Source organism: Salmo salar, chromosome ssa04 (genome assembly GCF_905237065.1).
Source record: "Salmo salar chromosome ssa04, Ssal_v3.1, whole genome shotgun sequence".
Classification (NCBI taxonomy): Eukaryota; Metazoa; Chordata; class Actinopteri; order Salmoniformes; family Salmonidae; genus Salmo; species Salmo salar.
Window position 1 is genome coordinate 5,668,608 of NC_059445.1, and position 17,538 is coordinate 5,686,145.

Here is a 17,538-nt window from a genome sequence, read left to right on the forward strand (position 1 = left end):
ATGTAGTCTATCACCGTGGCATCCATTTTATCACCAAAGCCCCATATACTACCCACCACTGCGACCTCTATGCTCTCGTTGGCTGGCCCTCACTACATATCCGTCGCCAAACCCACTGGCTCCAGGTCATCTATAAGTCTTTACTAGGCAAAGACCCGCCTTATCTCAGCTCACTGGTCACCATAACAACACCCACCCGTAGCACGCACTCCAGCAGGTATATTGCACTGGTCATCCCCAAAGCCAACACTTTCTTTGGCCGCCTTTCCTTCAGCTTACCGATCACTGTACCTGTACACAGCCAATCTCTAAATAGCACACCGACTACCTCATCCCCTTATTATTCATGTGTGTAGCTCTGTTGTTGTTTGTGTCGCACTGCTTTGCTTTATCTTGGCCAGGTCGCAGTTGTAAATGAGAACTCAACTGGCCTACCTGGTTAAATAAAGGTGAAATAAAAAGAAAAAAAGTGAAGACGGTCACTGCGATCCAGAATTGGCCTCGACCAGTAAATAACAGGTACGGGCTTTCCTGGGAATAAACGGTTATTAGACTTTTCATCCAGGGTTATGCATCATTTCAGGACTCCTGTTTGACCTGAACGGTAAGGCCCAACCTGCCACCCGGCTGAAGAGGCATTTCAGAACCTGAAAACAGCCATGTGCACTGCCCCTATGTCGTATTTGCGGATTTCTCGAAACCTCTGATTGTACAGACAGATGCATCAGACATTGGAATTGGAGCTGTACTCTCGCAGGAAGTTGATGGAGAGGAACATCCTGTGCTGTACATTAGCCGTAAGTTGATTGCCGGCGAAACCAAATATGCAACAGTGGAAAAGAGTATTCAAATGGGCTCTGGAGTTTTAAGAAGAAAGGAAATTAAGATTTCAACGAGGGTTGAGTTTTTGTATATCAGGAAACGTTGCCGAAGCCTGATAGTAATAAACCGGTTTAACCCTTCACTTGGACTGGTGGTGTGTGTTTGTGTAAACCGCCTTACAAAGATCTTGGCGCCGAAACCACCACAGTATATCTTGTTATTACCTGAGCAGATCACTGTGAATCCAGAACTGAGAGCAAAGGTTCTCCCACACTCCCTCAGTGCAGGCTCAGACCCATTACAGATAACTCCAAACACTCTAGTGGTGCTTCCAGGTAGTACTGAAACAGTGGAGCCACAACCCAGCTGTCTACACACTACTGCAGCGACACGTGTACTGGCCCTGTCCCACTCCACAGCTCCCACAGTCCTCCACTCTCCCTGGTCGTTCCTCTCCACTCTACCAGCACAGCGACTGCCTCCTCCCACCAGCCTCACATCATCAGGCTCTGAGAAAAGAAAAGAGAGAGACAGTAATCTTACTATTTTCTCACTAAAACACACCTATATTGTCTCTCATATTCTTTACTCCAGGTGAGAAACAATGTTGATTGAGTGACAAACTGTTTCTTACCTGAGCAGGTGAGTCCAACAGCATTACCAGGTAGACAGGTGTTGTTTTTTCTGTCTGAGGTGTCACAGTCCAGGAGAAGGGACTCTTTGCCTTTACACTGGAACTCTTTATCCCAGGTCTGTAGAGCTGCAGGAGCCTCACAGCCAAGCTCCCCACAGACTACCTCTGCATCCTGCCGGTCAAAGTCACACACTGAGACCCAGGACTGATTGGACTTCACCTCCACTCTCCCAGAGCAGAGACCAGCTCCATCCACAAGCCGCACAGACTCTGGAGAAAAAGACTTGGTTGAACATTCAATCAGTTTTGTTGATGACACGTTCATAGACTAGACACTAATGTTGAATAACATATTGTAGTTTGCTATATTTGATACTGTAAGAGGTAGAAATGGGTTCTTAGTCACTCAGAATAGGGTTGGGAATAATGCAATTAGGAGACAGGAATAAGTTCACTTCACTTTATAGAAAATAAACAGCTGGACATCCATCAGGCAGCTTCACTTCAGTACCATCTGAACTACAATGATCTGCCCATGAACATCTCCCATAAACCAATATGACAAACACAAATATAATGTTTAAATACATCTGACATCTCTCCCTCTATTTAAATGAAATAAAAACACATAAAACATGATACACGGTAATACTGTAAAATGTATAAATTAATCTCTGAATATGACCAGTCTCTTACCTGAACAGATCACATGATGATAATATCCCCATTACAGACACTCGGCTCTCTTCCTATGATCACACACTGTCTTATAGAAGACTCATCTCCATAGCAACTACTTAGTGTGACTCTTCTTCTTCCATCTTCAAACAGAAGTCCTCTAGATTCAGCTACAGGATTCCCACAGTCCAGCTCTCTACACACAACCTTAACCTCTCTCATCATGCCCCACCACCTAGAACATAGACCCAACCACTCTCCTCTGTAGAAGACTTCCACTGTCCCAGAACAGGAAGTGGTCCCATTCACCAGTCTGACTGAGAGTTCAGCTGTAAACAGCAGAGAGGAAAACACAGTGGTGAGGACAGATGATGACAGTGATTCTGTTATTCTAACAGCAGTAATGCTTTGTGGTTGACAAGTATTAGTAGTTCCATAAAACACTACTTGTGATTGGGGTTTAGAATGGTTTGTATAGACACATGAATTTCTCCATGTGGGATAATAAAGTTGACTAATATTGAACTGCTATATCCCAGGAATGGCGCCGGAGGAAATGGCTGCCTTTTACGGGCTCCTAACCAATTTTTTTTCGCGTTATTTGTAACTTATTTTGTATATAACATTTCTGCCACCGTCTCTTATGACCGAAAAGAGCTTCTGTATATCAGGACAGCGATTACTCACCTCGTTTGGACAAAGATTTTTCTTTAACCTGTTGGGGCTAGGGGGCAGTATTTGCACGGCTGGATAAAAACGTACCCAATTTAAACTGGTTACTACTCTTGCCCAGAAACGAGATTATGCATATAATTAGTAGATTTGGATAGAAAACACTCTAAACTTTCTAAAACTGTTTGAATGGTGTCTGTGAGTATAACAGAACTCATATGGCAGGCAAAAACCTGAGAAAAATTCAACCAGGAAGTGGGAAATCTGATGCTTGTAGTCTCAAGTCTTCAAGTCATTGCCTATCTAACACACAGTGACTTAGGGTTCATTTTGCACTTCCTAAGGCTTCCACTAGATGTCAACAGTCTTTAGAACCTAGTTTCAGGCTTTTGCGGTGAACACAGAGTGAACAAGAAGGCCGGGGAAGTTGGTGACTCAGAAAATGACATGAGTTTTGTGGTGCGCATTAACGTGATGAGGTAGCTGTGTTCCATAACGTTTTTCAAGACATTGGAATCGTCCGGTTGGAATATTATTGAAGTTTTATGTTAAAAAGGCCCTAAAGATTGATGCTATACAACGTTTGACATGTTTCAACGAATGTAAATATAACTTTTTTTGACTTTTCGTCGTGAAATTTTGGGTGCACTTCCTACAATTGGAGTAGCTCACTGAACGTGCAAACAACAAGGAGGTATTTGGACATAAATTATGGACTTTATCGAACAAAACAACATTTATTGTGGACCTGGGATTCTTGGAAGTGCCTTCTGGTGAAGATCATCAAAGGTAAGTGAATATTTATAATGCTATTTATGATTTTAGATGACTCCAAAATGGCAGGTATCTGTATTGCTTGATGTCTTTTTCTGAGCGCCGTACTCAGATTATTGCAAAGTGTGCTTTCCCCGTGAAGCTTTTTTGAAATCTGTCACAGCGGTTGCATAAAGGAGATGTTTATCTGTAATTCTTTGAATAACAGTTTAATATTTTATCAATGTTTATGATGAGTATTTTTGTAAATTGTTGTGCTGATTCACCGGCAGTATTGGAGGCAAAATATTTTCTGAACATCACGCGCCAATGTAAAATGCTGTTTTTGGATATAAATTTGAACTTTATCGAACAAAACATACATGTATTGTCTAACATTGAGTCCTAGGAGTGTCATCGGATGAAGATCGTCAAAGGTTAGTGCTTAATTTTAGCTGAATTTCTGGTTTTTGTGACCCCTCTCCTGCTTGGAAAATGGCTGTGTGGTTTTTCTTGTGTTGTTGCTCTCCTAACATAATCTAACTTTATGCTTTCGCCGTAAAGCCTTTTTGAAATCGGACAATGTGGTTGGATTAAGGAGAGGTTTATCTTTAAAATGGTGTAAAATAGTTGTATATGTGAGAACTTAGAATTATGACATTTTGTTGTTTTGAATTTGGCGCTCTGAATTTTCACTGGCTGTTGAATAGTGTGAACCGTGGGTGGGACGGTAGCACGCAGCCCTGAGAAGTTAAGGGTCTCTGCCTTGGCCATGCTGTCAATCCAGCATGATTTTTGCTGCCCTCAAAAAAAACTGTTAACTCAGAACTGGGAAGAAACGAGCTCCGACTGGGAAAATACGTTTTGAATGGTCATCCAACTCGGAATTGTAAGTCTGGTATTCGGGCCTCTTTCTAGAGCATCGGCCTGACGTAATCATGATTCGACCTTGTTTTTTCAGAGTTTTCAGCTGTCTTGAAAGCACCATAAACACAGAGAATGCCAGACTTTGATGACAACATTTGCCCACTGTCACGTTGGTAAAAGGGGTGGGAGAGAAGCGCAGGAATGCATAATAGGGGTTTTTATGATACCCAAATTACAGCATGCAATGTAAAGGCACGGGAACGAAGACCAAACAAAAACGTACACAAAACACAGGGTTGAGACCCAAACAAAAGAGCGAAGAGTCCCTCGAATAAATACACGGGACGAGACCCGAAAACACACGCGCACAATGATACAACACGGGACGAGACCCGTAATCATCTGCACAATACATAATTTGTACATCTCAATTGTCAGTAGAAACCACATTTGTTTAAGCAAGTCAGCCATATCAGCTATTTGTTTCTATAAGGCAGTAAATGAGGCTGAATGAACTGTTTCGCTGCCAGACAAGGCTCCGCTGATAGCCAGGTGTAGCAGTGGTATATTGCATTTAATTCATTGTTTAGTATTGTGTTGTGTGTAGTGGCTTTGCTGGAATACATCCCACATTTTTGGAGCTGGCTGAGAGGGCCCTAGTGGAGCGGGCTGGCTGAGAGGGCCCTAGTGGAGCGGGCTGGCTGAGAGGGCCCTAGTGGAGCGGGCTGGGTGAGAGGGCCCTAGTGGAGCGGGCTGGCTGAGAGGGCCCTAGTGGAGTGGGCTGGCTGCGAGGGCCCTAGTGGAGCGGGCTGGCTGAGAGGGCCCCTAGTGGAGCGGGGGCTGGCTGAGAGGGCCCTAGTGGAGCGGGCTGGCTGAGAGGGCCCTAGTGGAGCGGGCTGGCTGAGAGGGCCCTGAGTGGAGCGGGCTGGGTGAGAGGGCCCTAGTGGAGCGGGCTGGCTGAGAGGGCCCTAGTGGAGCCAGCTGGCTGAGAGGGCCCTAGTGGAGCCGGCTGGCTGAGAGGGCCCTAGTGGAGCCGGCTGGCTGAGAGGGCCCTAGTGGAGCGGGCTGGGTGAGAGGGCCCTAGTGGAGCGGGCTGGCTGAGAGGGCCCTAGTTGAGCCAGCTGGCTGAGAGGGCCCCTAGTGGAGCGGGCTGGCTGAGAGGGCCTTAGTGGAGCCAGCTGGCTGAGAGGGCCGTAGTGGAGCGGGCTGGCTGAGAGGGCCCTAGTGGAGCGGGCTGGCTGAGAGGGCCCTAGTGGAGCCAGCTGGCTGAGAGGGCCCCTAGTGGAGCCAGCTGGCTGAGAGGGCCCTAGTGGAGCGGGCTGGCTGAGAGGGCCTTAGTGGAGCCGGCTGGCTGAGAGGGCCCTAGTGGAGCGGGCTGGGTGAGAGGGCCCTAGTGGAGCGGGGCTGGGTGAGAGGGCCCTAGTGGAGCGGGCTGGGTGAGAGGGCCCTAGTGGAGCCAGCTGGCTGAGAGGGCCCCTAGTGGAGCGGGCTGGCTGAGAGGGCCCTAGTGGAGCGGGCTGGCTGAGAGGGCCCTAGTGGAGCGGGCTGGGTGAGAGGGCCCTAGTGGAGCGGGCTGGCTGAGAGGGCCCTAGTGGAGCGGGCTGGCTGAGAGGGCCCTAGTGGAGCGAGCTGGCTGAGAGGGCCCTAGTGGAGCGGGCTGGCTGAGAGGGCCCTAGTGGAGTGTTTCATTTTTGTATATAGTTAATATATGTTATTTTTAATATACTTTCTCTTTTGAAACTTTTGTGTTTTTAATGTTAACTGTTTGTGATTGTTGGGGAGAGACAGAAATGAACATCAACATGACCTTTCATGATGTGATGGGGAAGATAGACTTATCGCTGGTATGGTGTAACAACACCCATGTGTACACACATTCCACTTCCATGTGAACATCTATTTGCAGATGAGTTTACAGTATATCTAGTTTAATAGATCAGCTTTTCTTTTTTTTCTCTATAGTTCAGTTCCAGAGGTCAGAAGTCAAGCTGAGCTGGGCCAACAGCGGAAACGATTACTGGTTAGGATGATATCACTGGTGAGAAGTCAGTTATTAAAATATATCTCCCTTCCTTTAATATTTCTCTCTCCTCCACAAATATGTCTCTCCTCTACCCTCCTCTCTCCTCTGCCCTCCTCTCTCCCCAACACTCCTCTCTCCCCTACACTCCTCTCTCCTCTGCCTCCTCTCTCCCCAACACTCCTCTCTCCTCCACCCTCCTCTGCCCTCCTCTCTCCCCAACACTCCTCTCTCCTCTGTCCTTCTCTCTCCTCTACCCTCCTCTCTCCTCTACCCTCCTCTCTCCTCTACCCTCCTCTCTCCTCTACACTCCTCTCTCCTCTACACTCCTCTCTCCTCTACACTCCTCTCTCCTATACCCTCCTCTCTCCTCTACCCTCCTCTCTCCCCAACACTCCTCACTCATCTGTTCTCCTCTCTCCTCTACCCTCCTCTCTCCCTCCCCTTATCTCTCTTAGCAACTTATCTTGGATCAGTGGTTGAACACACTACAGCAAACTGATCTGTTAAAAAAACTCCACAGGAAACTGCTGACAGAGCAGCAACGTTTCACATAGTGTCCTATAATATCACCTCTAACTGTCTACTGCTTGAGTTCACCTCTTATAGAATATTGGCTTAATGTTCCAGCACCTAAATATAAACAGTACCAGCACCCAAAATGAGTACTGATGAGGTCTCATGTTAGAGCAGGAGAAGGGGGGATGTGGTGTAGAAGCTAGAGGTCTGTTACCCAAGTCAATTCAACAGGTCTGATGCTATATGTCAGGGTCAGGCTGGACTGGGCCAAGAGAGGAACAGGTTACTGGTCATGATGACATCACTGGTGAGAAGTCAGTGATACAATGATATTTTCTCTCCCCCCTCCTCCATCTTGTCCTCCCCCTTCCCTCCCCTCTCTCTGGTTCTTACCATTACTCCCTCCCTTCCCCCCAAGGTAGCCTTGTGGTTGATTAAAAGAGACCCCCCCACATATTTGCATAGTTGCGTATGTTATGGTCTTATCTCAGCATGTCTACAGATTCTCCCTGTATTTGTTGGCTTGGAAATGTTGATACCGGAGACTGTTATCAGAAGAAACTGTGTAACCAACCATTTATAGAGGCTGAGAAATGCATTATCATTAATTAGAAGGTTGGTTATCCTCCAACAATGTCACAATGGATGGCAGAAATGTCTCGTTATGTATCACTGGATTTGATTTACTGGTCAACTTTCATGAGGTCAGGATGCCTTATATGGAATACTGTACGACAAAAGGAGTCTGTATTAAAAACATGACCACTTCATGTCTTCAATAGCTGCTGGGTTGTTCAGTCCTGTCCTGGTGGTCTGCTGTCCTGTGGGTTGTCACTCTGGCCTTGACCTAACACTCCTGAAACCAATAATGAATGTTTCACTAAGATCCTAAAGCTGATTGGGATGTGTTGGGTTGGTGGAGGAGGACGGGCCGACCCAGCTACACCTTACAGTATATACAAAAGTATGTGGACACCCCTTCAAATTAGTGGATTTGGCTATTTCAGCCACACCTGTTCCTGACCTGTGAATAAAATTGAGCACACCGCCATGCAATCTCCATAGACAAACATTGACTGTAGAATGGCCTTACTGAAGAACTCAGTGACAATCAACATGGCACCATCATAGGATGCTACCTTTCCAACAAGTCAGTTCATCATTTGTACCCTGCTTTAGCTGCCCGGTCAACTGTAAGGGCTGTTATTGTGAAGTGGATATGTCTAGGAGCAGCAGTGGCTTAGCCAGGAAGTCATAGCTCACACAAGCTCACAGAATGGGACCGCGAGTGCTGAAGTGCATCGCGTGTAAAAATCATCTTTCCTCGGTTGCAACACTCACTACCGAGTTCCACACTTCCTCTGGAAGCAACTTCAGCACAAGAACTGTTTGTCTGGAGCTTCATGAAATGGGTTTCTATGGCAGAGCAGCGGCACACAAGCCTCAGATCACCATGCGCAATGCCAAGTGTCGGCTGGAGTGGAAACGCGTTCTCTGGAGTGATGAATCACGTTTCACCATCTGGCAGTCCGAACCACAAACCTGGGTTTGGCAGATGCCAGGAGAATGCTACCTGCCCCAATGCAGAGTGCCAACTGTAAAGTTTGGTGGAAGAGGAATAATGGTCTGGGGTTGTTTTTAATGGATCGGGTTAGGCCCCTTAGTTCCATTGAAGGAAATCTAATCACTACACCATACAATGACATTCTAGACTATTCTGTGCTTCCAACTTTGTGGTAACAGTTTGGGGAAGGCCCTGTCCTGTTTCAGCATGATAATGCCCCTGTACACAAAGCGAGGTCCATACAGAAATAGTTTGTTGAGATCGATGTGCTAGAACTTTACTGGTCTGCACAGAGCCCTGACCTAAAACCCATTGAATACCTTTAGAGATTAATTGAAACGCTGACTGTGAGCCAGGCCTAATCACCCAACCTCACTAATGCTGTTGTGGCTGAATGGAAGCAAGTTCCCACAGCAATGTTCCAACATCTAGTGGAAAGCCTTCCCAGAAGAGTGGAGGCTGTTATAGCAGCAAAGGGGGACCAACTCCATATTAAGACCCATGATTTTGGAATGAGATGTTAGATGAGCAGGAGTCCACATACTTTTGGTCATGTAGTGTACATTCCCCTTCAATGCAAATGCGTAACTCTCTTTGCAGAGGAGTTTAAATCTAATTTAATTAATTTGCTTTTGTCAGTTTTTTAAATCATTCATTTCAGAGGTCAGGGTCAAGCTGAGCCGGACCAAGAGTGGAAAAGGTTACTGGTTATGATGACATCACTGGTGAGAAGTCGGTAATGAAAAGTTATTCAGTTGACTGCATGTTAGTCTGTCAGCCCCATCTTGTTGACATCTCCTTCTCTCTCCTCCCCTCCACTCTATCTCTCCTCCCGTCCTCTGTCCCCTCGTCTCTCTCCTTCCTCTCTCTCTGCTCCTCTCCCTCTCTTCCTGTCAGACAGCATCAGACCTGTTGACTTGGGTAACAGACCTCTATCCTCTACACCCCCCTTCTCCTACTCTAACATGAGACCAATATAATATATAATATGACAAGTATTAGTAGTTCCATAAAACACTACTTGTTATTGGGTTTAGAATGGTTTGTATGGACACATGACTTTCTCCATGTGGGATAATAAAGTTGACTAATATTGAAGTGCTATAATCACTGTAGATTTATACTCTACCTACCTGGTGGACTGACGCTTTGAGCCTGGAGATCTGAGGAGAAAGAGAGAGACAGAGGAGAAAGATAGAGAAAGAGATAGAGAGAAACAAAGGAGAAAGGGATGAGACAGAGGTTAAATGAACATCAACATGACCTTTCATGATGTGATGGGGAAGAAAGACTTATCATTGGTATGGTGCAACAACACCCATGTGTAAACACATTCCCCCTCTCTCCTCCACCCTCCTCTCTCCCATTCCGTCCTTTCTCCCCTCCCCTTCTCTCTACTCTACCCTCCATCCCCTACCCTCCTCTCTCCTCTACCCTTCTCTAATCCCTATCCTCCTCTCCCCTACCCTGCTTTCTCCTTCTCAAATCTCTCGCCCCTACCCTCGTTTCTCACCTCCCATTCTATCTCCACTGCCCTGCTCTCTCCTCTCTCCCCTCCCCTCCTCTCTCCTCTACCTTCCTCTCTCTCCCCTTCCCTCCTCTCCCCTCCTCTCTCCTCCACCTCCCTCTCTCTCCACTACCCTCCTCTCTTCTACCTTCCTCTCTCCACTACCCTCCTCTCTTCTCTCTCCCCTCCCCTCCTCTCTCCTCTACCTTCCTCTCGCTCCCCAACCCTCCAATCTCCTCTACCCTCCTCTCTCCTCTACAATCCTCTCTCCCCTCATCTCTCCTCTACCCTTCTCTCTACCTTAGCCTCTATCCCCTCCCCTCCTCTCTCCTCTACCCTTTTCTCCCCTACCCTCCTCTTCTCCCTCCCCTACCCTCCACTCTCCCCTACCCTCCTCTCTCTCCTCCCCTTCTCTCGCCCCCTACCCTCTGCCCCCTACCCTCCTCTCTCCTCTACCTCTTTCTCTAACCCTCTTCTCCTCTCTCCCCTACCCTCCTCTCTCCTCCACATATCTCTCTCACCCCTATCCTCATCTCTTATCTACCCTCCTATTTCCACTACCCTACTTTCTCTCCTGCCCTCCTCTCCCCTACCCTCCTCTCTTCTCTACACCTCTCTCTCCCCCTACCCTCCACTATCCCCTCCCATCCTCTTTCCTCTACCTCTCTCCCCTCCCATCCTCTCTCCCCTCCCATCCTCTCTCCCCTCCTCTCTCCTCTACGTCTCTCCCCTACCTTGCTCTTTCCTCTACTCTACTCTCTCCTCTCCCCTCCTTCTCCCTCCCATACCCTCCCCTTCTCCCTACCTTAGCCTCTATCCCCCTCCATCCTCTACCCTTCTCTCTCCCCTACTCTCCTATTTTCTCTACCCTTCCCTCTCTCCTACCCTCCTCTCCCCTCTACCTTTCTCTCTCCCCTACCTTCATCTCTCCACTATCCTCCTCTCTCCTCCACCCTTCTCTCTCCCCTACCCTCCTCTCTCTCCTCCCCTTCTCTCTCCCCTACCCTCTGTCCCCCTACCCTCCTCTCTCCTCTACCTGTTTCTCTAACCCTCTTCTCCTCTCTCCCCTACCCTCCTCTCTCCTCCACATATCTCTCTCACCCCTACCCTCATTTCTCATCTACCCTCCTATTTCCACTATCCTACTCTCTTCCCTACCCTCCTCTCTACCCTACCCTCCTCTCTCCTATACCCTCCTCTCATCCCTACCCTCCTCTCTCCTTTATCCTTCTCTCTCCTATACCCTTCTCTCTCCCCTACCCTCCTCTCTCCTATACCCTTCTCTCGCCCCTACCCTTCTCTCTCCTCTACCCTTCTCTCTCCCCTCCCCATCTCCTAACCTCCTTTCTCCCCTCCCCTCTCCTCAAACATTTTTTCTCCCCTCCCCTTCTCTCTCACCTATCTTGCTCTATGCCCTCCCCTCCCATCTCCCCCCCACTCGATTCTCTCTCCCCTCCCTTTCTCTCCCTTTCTCTCTCCCCTACCCTCCTCTCTCCCCACCCCTCCTCTCTCTTCCATCTCTCTCTCTCTCTCTCTCTCTCTCTCGACATATAGTGTTGGACCTGTTGATCTTGACTCAGCTCATAGACCTCTAGCATCTACACCCCTCCCTTCTCCTACTCTAACATAACACCAATATAATATATAATATATACTCTCATTCATTTACATAGAGACAGACACAGTCAATCATTGACACACTGAATATACAACAGTCAGATGCATGACACCATCACAACTTAACTGACATTAGTGCCTGTCCCCAGATGGACAGTTAGACTACAGTAAAGTACATTTACAGGTGATCACATCATTGTCCTGCTTTGAGACACATTTTTACTGTCTGCTTCCAGTTGCATGTTATTTTACTAACCCTGCAAATTATAATATATCTTACAATATCAAATCATATCTCAGTAACTGTCACAAGTGTATATCAGTATAACAGCATCTTACCTATGCTCCAGAAAAGGATCATCAATATCCCTGCAGATATCATATCTGTCTCTAACTGGGGCTCCACTGACATATACAAGTCACTGTCATAAAGTTTGGACTGAAGAGTGGACCATACTGCTCGGCTATATGACTTCTCTGTCATTAGTTCATTACGTCTTTGATGTGAGATAAACTTCTTAGCAACTTATCTTGGATCAGTGGTTGAACACACTACAGCAAACTGATCTGTTAAAAAAAACTCCACAGGAAACTGCTGGCAGAACAGCAACGTTACACATAGTGTCCTATAATATCACCTCTAACTTTCTACTGCTTGAGTTCACCTCTTATAGAATATTGGATTAATGTTCCAGCACCTAAATATAAAAGTACCAGCACCCAAAATGAGTACTGATGAGGTCTCATGTTAGAGCAGGAGAAGGGGGGATGTGGTGTAGAAGCTAGAGGTCTGTTACCCAAGTCAACTCAACAGGTCTGATGCTATATGTCAGGGTCAGGCTGGGCTGGGACAAGAGTGGAAAAGGTTACTGGTTATGATGACATCACTGGTGAGAAGTCAGTGATAAAAAGATGAAGAGGACAGAGGGGGGGGGAGGGGAGAGGAGAGGGGGAGGAGAGGAGAGGAGAGGAAAGAGGAGAGGGGGAGAAGAGGAGAGGGGGAGAAGAGGAGAGGGGGAGAAAAGAGGAGAGAGAAGAGGAGGATGGGCGAAGGGGAGAGGATGTACTGTTTGTCTCCCACCATTCTACTCAGAGGACTATACCTTCTGTTATAAAGTGGGCGTTTCCAATATATTTAGTTTACCAGTCATTTCAGTGAAGGGAACAAGTGCACACTTTAGGAGAAAGGAGAGATAATTGGGACAATGCTTCTTTCTAGTCTACAGTCCTGCATCTGTGACACCAGATTACCACCTAGTGGTCATAAGAGGAACTGTCCTGTCAGTGTGTTTTTACTGCTGGCTCAAAACAACACATGACCTGCATACATGATATGATTCATGTGTGAGTACTAAAAGCATATGAATATAGTATATTATAGTATATTTATTATATATGTGGGTCTGATAAATAAACACTCTTAATGTTTGCTGTTTTATCAGTAAGAAGAACATTGGGAACTATGTAACCAAACACATGTGAAACCTCATGATATGAGTGATAAGAAGTGTTTAAAAAGGTGAGTTCTGAACCCTGTAGACTACTGCACTACTTCTGAAGAAGACCAGAGTCATTTAAGAATGAAGACTGCTATAGTTCTGATGGTGTTGCTGTTCTGTCTGTCTGTCGGTCTGTCTGTGGGATGGACTCAAGGAGAGAGTGGAGGGGTGAGTCGTAGGTCTCTCTCCATGGCTGTCTGTATGTCTGTCTGCAGTATATAGACCAAATCAACAAAAGTATGTGGACACCTGCTCGTCAAACATCTCATTCCAAAATCATGGGCATTTGCATGGAGTTGGTCCCCCTTTGCAGCTATAACAGCCTCCACTCTTCTGGGAAGGCTTTCCACTAGATGTTGAAACATTGCTGCGGGGACTTGCTTCCATTCAGCCACAAGAGCATTAGTGAGGTCGGGCACTGATGTTGGGTGATTAGTCCTGGCTCGCAGTCGGCGTTCCACTTCATCCCAAAGGCGTTCGACATCGTTGAGGTCAGGGCTTCTGAAGTTCTTCCACACCAATCTCGACTAACCATTCATGTATGGAACTCGCTATGCGTACCGGGGCATTGTCATGCTGAAACAGGAAAGGGCCTTCCCCAAACTGTTGCCACAAAGTTGGAAGCACAGATTCCTCTAGAATGTCATTGTATGCTGTAGCATTAAGATGTCCCTTCACTGGAACTAAGGGGCCCAAACCATGAAAAACAACCCCAGACCATTATTCCACCAAACATTACAGTTGGCACTATGCTTTGGGGCAGGAAACATTCTCCTGGCATCCGCCAAACCCAGATTAGTCCGTCAGATTGCTAGAAGGTGAAGCATGATTCATTACTCCAGAGAATACGTTTCCACTGCTCCAGAGTCCAATGGCTGTGAGTTTTACACCACTCAAGCCGACGCTTGACATTGCCCATATTGATCTTAGGCTTGTATGCAGCTGCTCGGCCATAGAAACCCATTTCATGAAGCTCCTGACAAACAGTTTCTTGTGCTGATGTTGCTTCCAGAGGCAGTTTGGAACTTGTTAGCCTGTTGGGGCTAGGGGGGCAGTATTGAGAATTTTGAAAAAATATGTGCCCATTTTTAACTGCCTCCTACACCAACTCAGAAGCTAGGAAATGCATATTATTAACAGATTTGGATAGAAAACACTCTGAATTTTCTAAAACTGTTTGGTGTCTGTAAGTATAACAGAACTCATATGGCAGTCAAAACCCTGAGACAAATTCTGACAGGATGTGGATATCTGATGTGTTGAATTACTTTTAAGCCTATGCCATTGAAACACACAGGGACATATTAATCATTGAGCACTTCCTATGCCATCCACTAGATGTCACCAGTCTTTACAAAGTGGTTTGAGTCTTCTACTGTGAAAACTGACCAAACAAGAGACTTGGAACGTTGGTCATAAGCGGATTGCCTATACTGCTCTGGCGCGCGAGTGCATGTTTGGGTACTCTCGTTCCAATACGTTTTAAAAGAGAATGCAATCGTCCGTCTTGAATATTATTGAAGTTCTGATTGAAAAAGGCCCTAATGATTTATGCTATACAACGTTTGACATGTTTGAACGAACGTAAATATTTTTTTTCCCTCTTTGGTGAAGACAAGTCCGGCGGGCGTTGTTCATGTTTTTGAGTAGCCTACAGGACGCGCTAACAATACAGAGCTTTTTGGACATAAATTATGAGCTTTTTCGAACAAAACTACATTTGTTATGGACCTGGGATTCCTGGAAGTGCCTTCTGATGAAGATAATCAAAGGTAAGGGAATATTTACATAGTATTTTTGATTTTAGATCTCTCCAACATGGCGCCTAGTCTGTATCGCCAAGCCTATTTTTCTGAGCGCAGTACTCAGATTACTGGGAAATCACACTTTGCAATAAAGTTATTTTTAAATCTGGCAATGCGGTTGCGTTCACGAGATGTTCATCTATAATTCTTTGAATGACAATATAATATTTTACCAATGTTTTCGAAGAGTAATTATTTAATTTGTTGTGCTGATTGACTGCCGGTATTGGAGGGAAAATATTTTCTCAACATCAACGGCATTGTAAAACGCTGTTTTTGGATATAAATATGAACTTGATAGAACAAAAAATGCATGTATTGTCTAACATAATGTCCTAGGAGTGTCATCTGATGAAGTTTGTAGAAGGTTAGTGCATAATTTTAGCTGGTTTTCTGCTTTTGGTGACGCCTGTCTTTGCATTGACAAAACATTACACACAGCTATTTTCAATGTACTGTCCTAACATAATCTAACTTTATGCTTTCGCCGTAAAGCCTTTTTGAAATCGGACAACGTGGTTAGATTAAGGAGATGTTTATCTTTCAAAGGGTGTAAGATAGTTGTATGTTTGAGAAATTTGAATTATGACATTTAATTGTTTTCAAATTTGGCGCCCTTGATATTTCACCTGCTGTTGATAGGGTGTACCAGGAGTGAGACGCTTGCGTCCCACCTAGCCCATAGAAGTGAATGAGTGTTGCAACCAAGTACAGACGATTTTTACGCGTTACACGCTTCAGCACTCGGCGGTCCTGTTCTGTGAGCTTGTGTGGCCCAGTACTTCTTGGCTGAGCCATTGTTGGTCCTAGATGTTTCCACTTCACAATAACAGCACTTACAGTTGACCGGGGATGCTCTAGAAGGTCAGAAATTTCACAAACTGACTTGTTGGAAAGTGCCATCCTATGATGGTGCCACGTTGAAAGTTACTTCAGTAAGGCCATTCTACTGCCAATGTTTGTCTACAGAGATTTCATGGCTGTGTGCTCATTTTTATACACCTGTCAGCAACTGGTGTGGCTGAAATAGCCCAATCTACTAATTTGAAGGGGAGTCCACATACTGCTGTATATATAGTGTATCCCCCCAGCTGTCTGGTCCAGGAGAATATCACCTGTGATGCTGTCTGGTCCAGGAGAATATCACCTGTGATGCTGTCTGGTCCAGGAGAATATCACCTGTGATGCTGTCTGGTCCAGGAGAATATCACCTGTGATGCTGACTGGTCCAGGAGAATATCACCTGTGATGCTGTCTGGTCCAGGAGAATATCACATGTGATGCTGTCTGGTCCAGGAGAATATCACCTGTGATGCTGTCTGGTCCAGGAGAATATCACCTGTGATGCTGTCTGGTCCAGGAGAATATCACCTGTGATGCTGTCTGGTCCAGGAGAATATCACCTGTGATGCTGTCTGGTCCAGGAGAATATCACCTGTGATGCTGTCCGGTCCAGGAGAATATCACCTGTGATGCTGTCTGGTCCAGGAGAATATCACCTGTGATGCTGTCTGGTCCAGGAGAATATCACCTGTGATGCTGTCTAGAGTATTTGTTTCTTGTCTTATGATTTAGATGTGACTGTATTTTGACAGTTTCTTTATCTATTCCATACAATTGATGTAACATACAGTACAGTAGTATAAATAGGACTATTTTTATTCCTATGCGTATGCTAAATATATTTACTGTATGTTTGCATTTTTACTGTATGTGTGCTTACAGTATGCTGTTTGAAATGTATTGAGTCATGTTGAAATATTAAACTTACATTTTTGCATTTGTGTTCCTTTCTTGTTTGAGTACACAAACAATATACAGTTTAACAACAGCATCTTAGTCTTCACACTGAAATAGGTTCTGATAGTAGTGTTTTGAATATGTCACATTAGAGTGATGATGGTTGTCACTAAGTGAAGGGGTCACAAGGTGAGACGTGGTATGAAATAAAGTAATAATTTACAGCACACAGTATCTGCTGTAAAGACTGTTGTCATTGTGTGGAAACCAGGGTCTGGCCCCCAAAACAAAGTTCCTCTCATAATTATCCATAACGAGCCATCTCCACCCTGGTACCTCCCTCTACACAAACACCAAGTCATTCTATGGAACGCAGCTCCGAGAGAGAGAGGACAAGACCATCATCAATCAGTAGCTGGAGTTCCATCTCAGAAGCTCTACTGACCATCATCAATCAGTAGCTGGAGTTCCATCTCAGAAGCTCTACTGACCATCATCAATCAGTCGCTGGAGTTCCATCTCAGAAGCTCTACTGACCATCATTAATCAGTAGCTGGAGTTCCATCTCAGAAGCTCTACTGACCACCATCAATCAGTAGCTGGAGCTCCATCTCAGAAGCTCTACTGACCATCATCAATCAGTAGCTGGAGTTCCATCTCAGAAGCTCTACTGACCATCATCAATCAGTAGCTGGAGTGCCATCTCAGAAGCTCTACTGACCATCATCAATCAGTAGCTGGAGTTCCATCTCAGAAGCTCCTCTCAGTTCAGACACAGTAGAGCTCTAAGAACCTCATTCTTCTGCATTAAACAACCAGTTGATGCAGTATTATGACATCA

At 45.8% G+C, this 17,538-nt stretch overlaps 1 protein-coding gene across 1 annotated transcript; it reads right to left on the bottom strand.

Moving 5' to 3' along the window:
* Nucleotides 1-846: 846 nt before the first annotated feature.
* LOC123742548 (CD5 antigen-like) lies at nt 847-1,781 on the bottom strand. Its single transcript, XM_045717609.1, has 3 exons — nt 1,457-1,781; nt 966-1,331; nt 847-857 (listed from the first exon to the last, which is right to left on the bottom strand). Exons 1-3 carry the CDS (start codon nt 1,779-1,781, stop codon nt 847-849), a joined length of 702 nt encoding a protein of 233 aa, XP_045573565.1.
* Nucleotides 1,782-17,538: the final 15,757 nt, after the last annotated feature.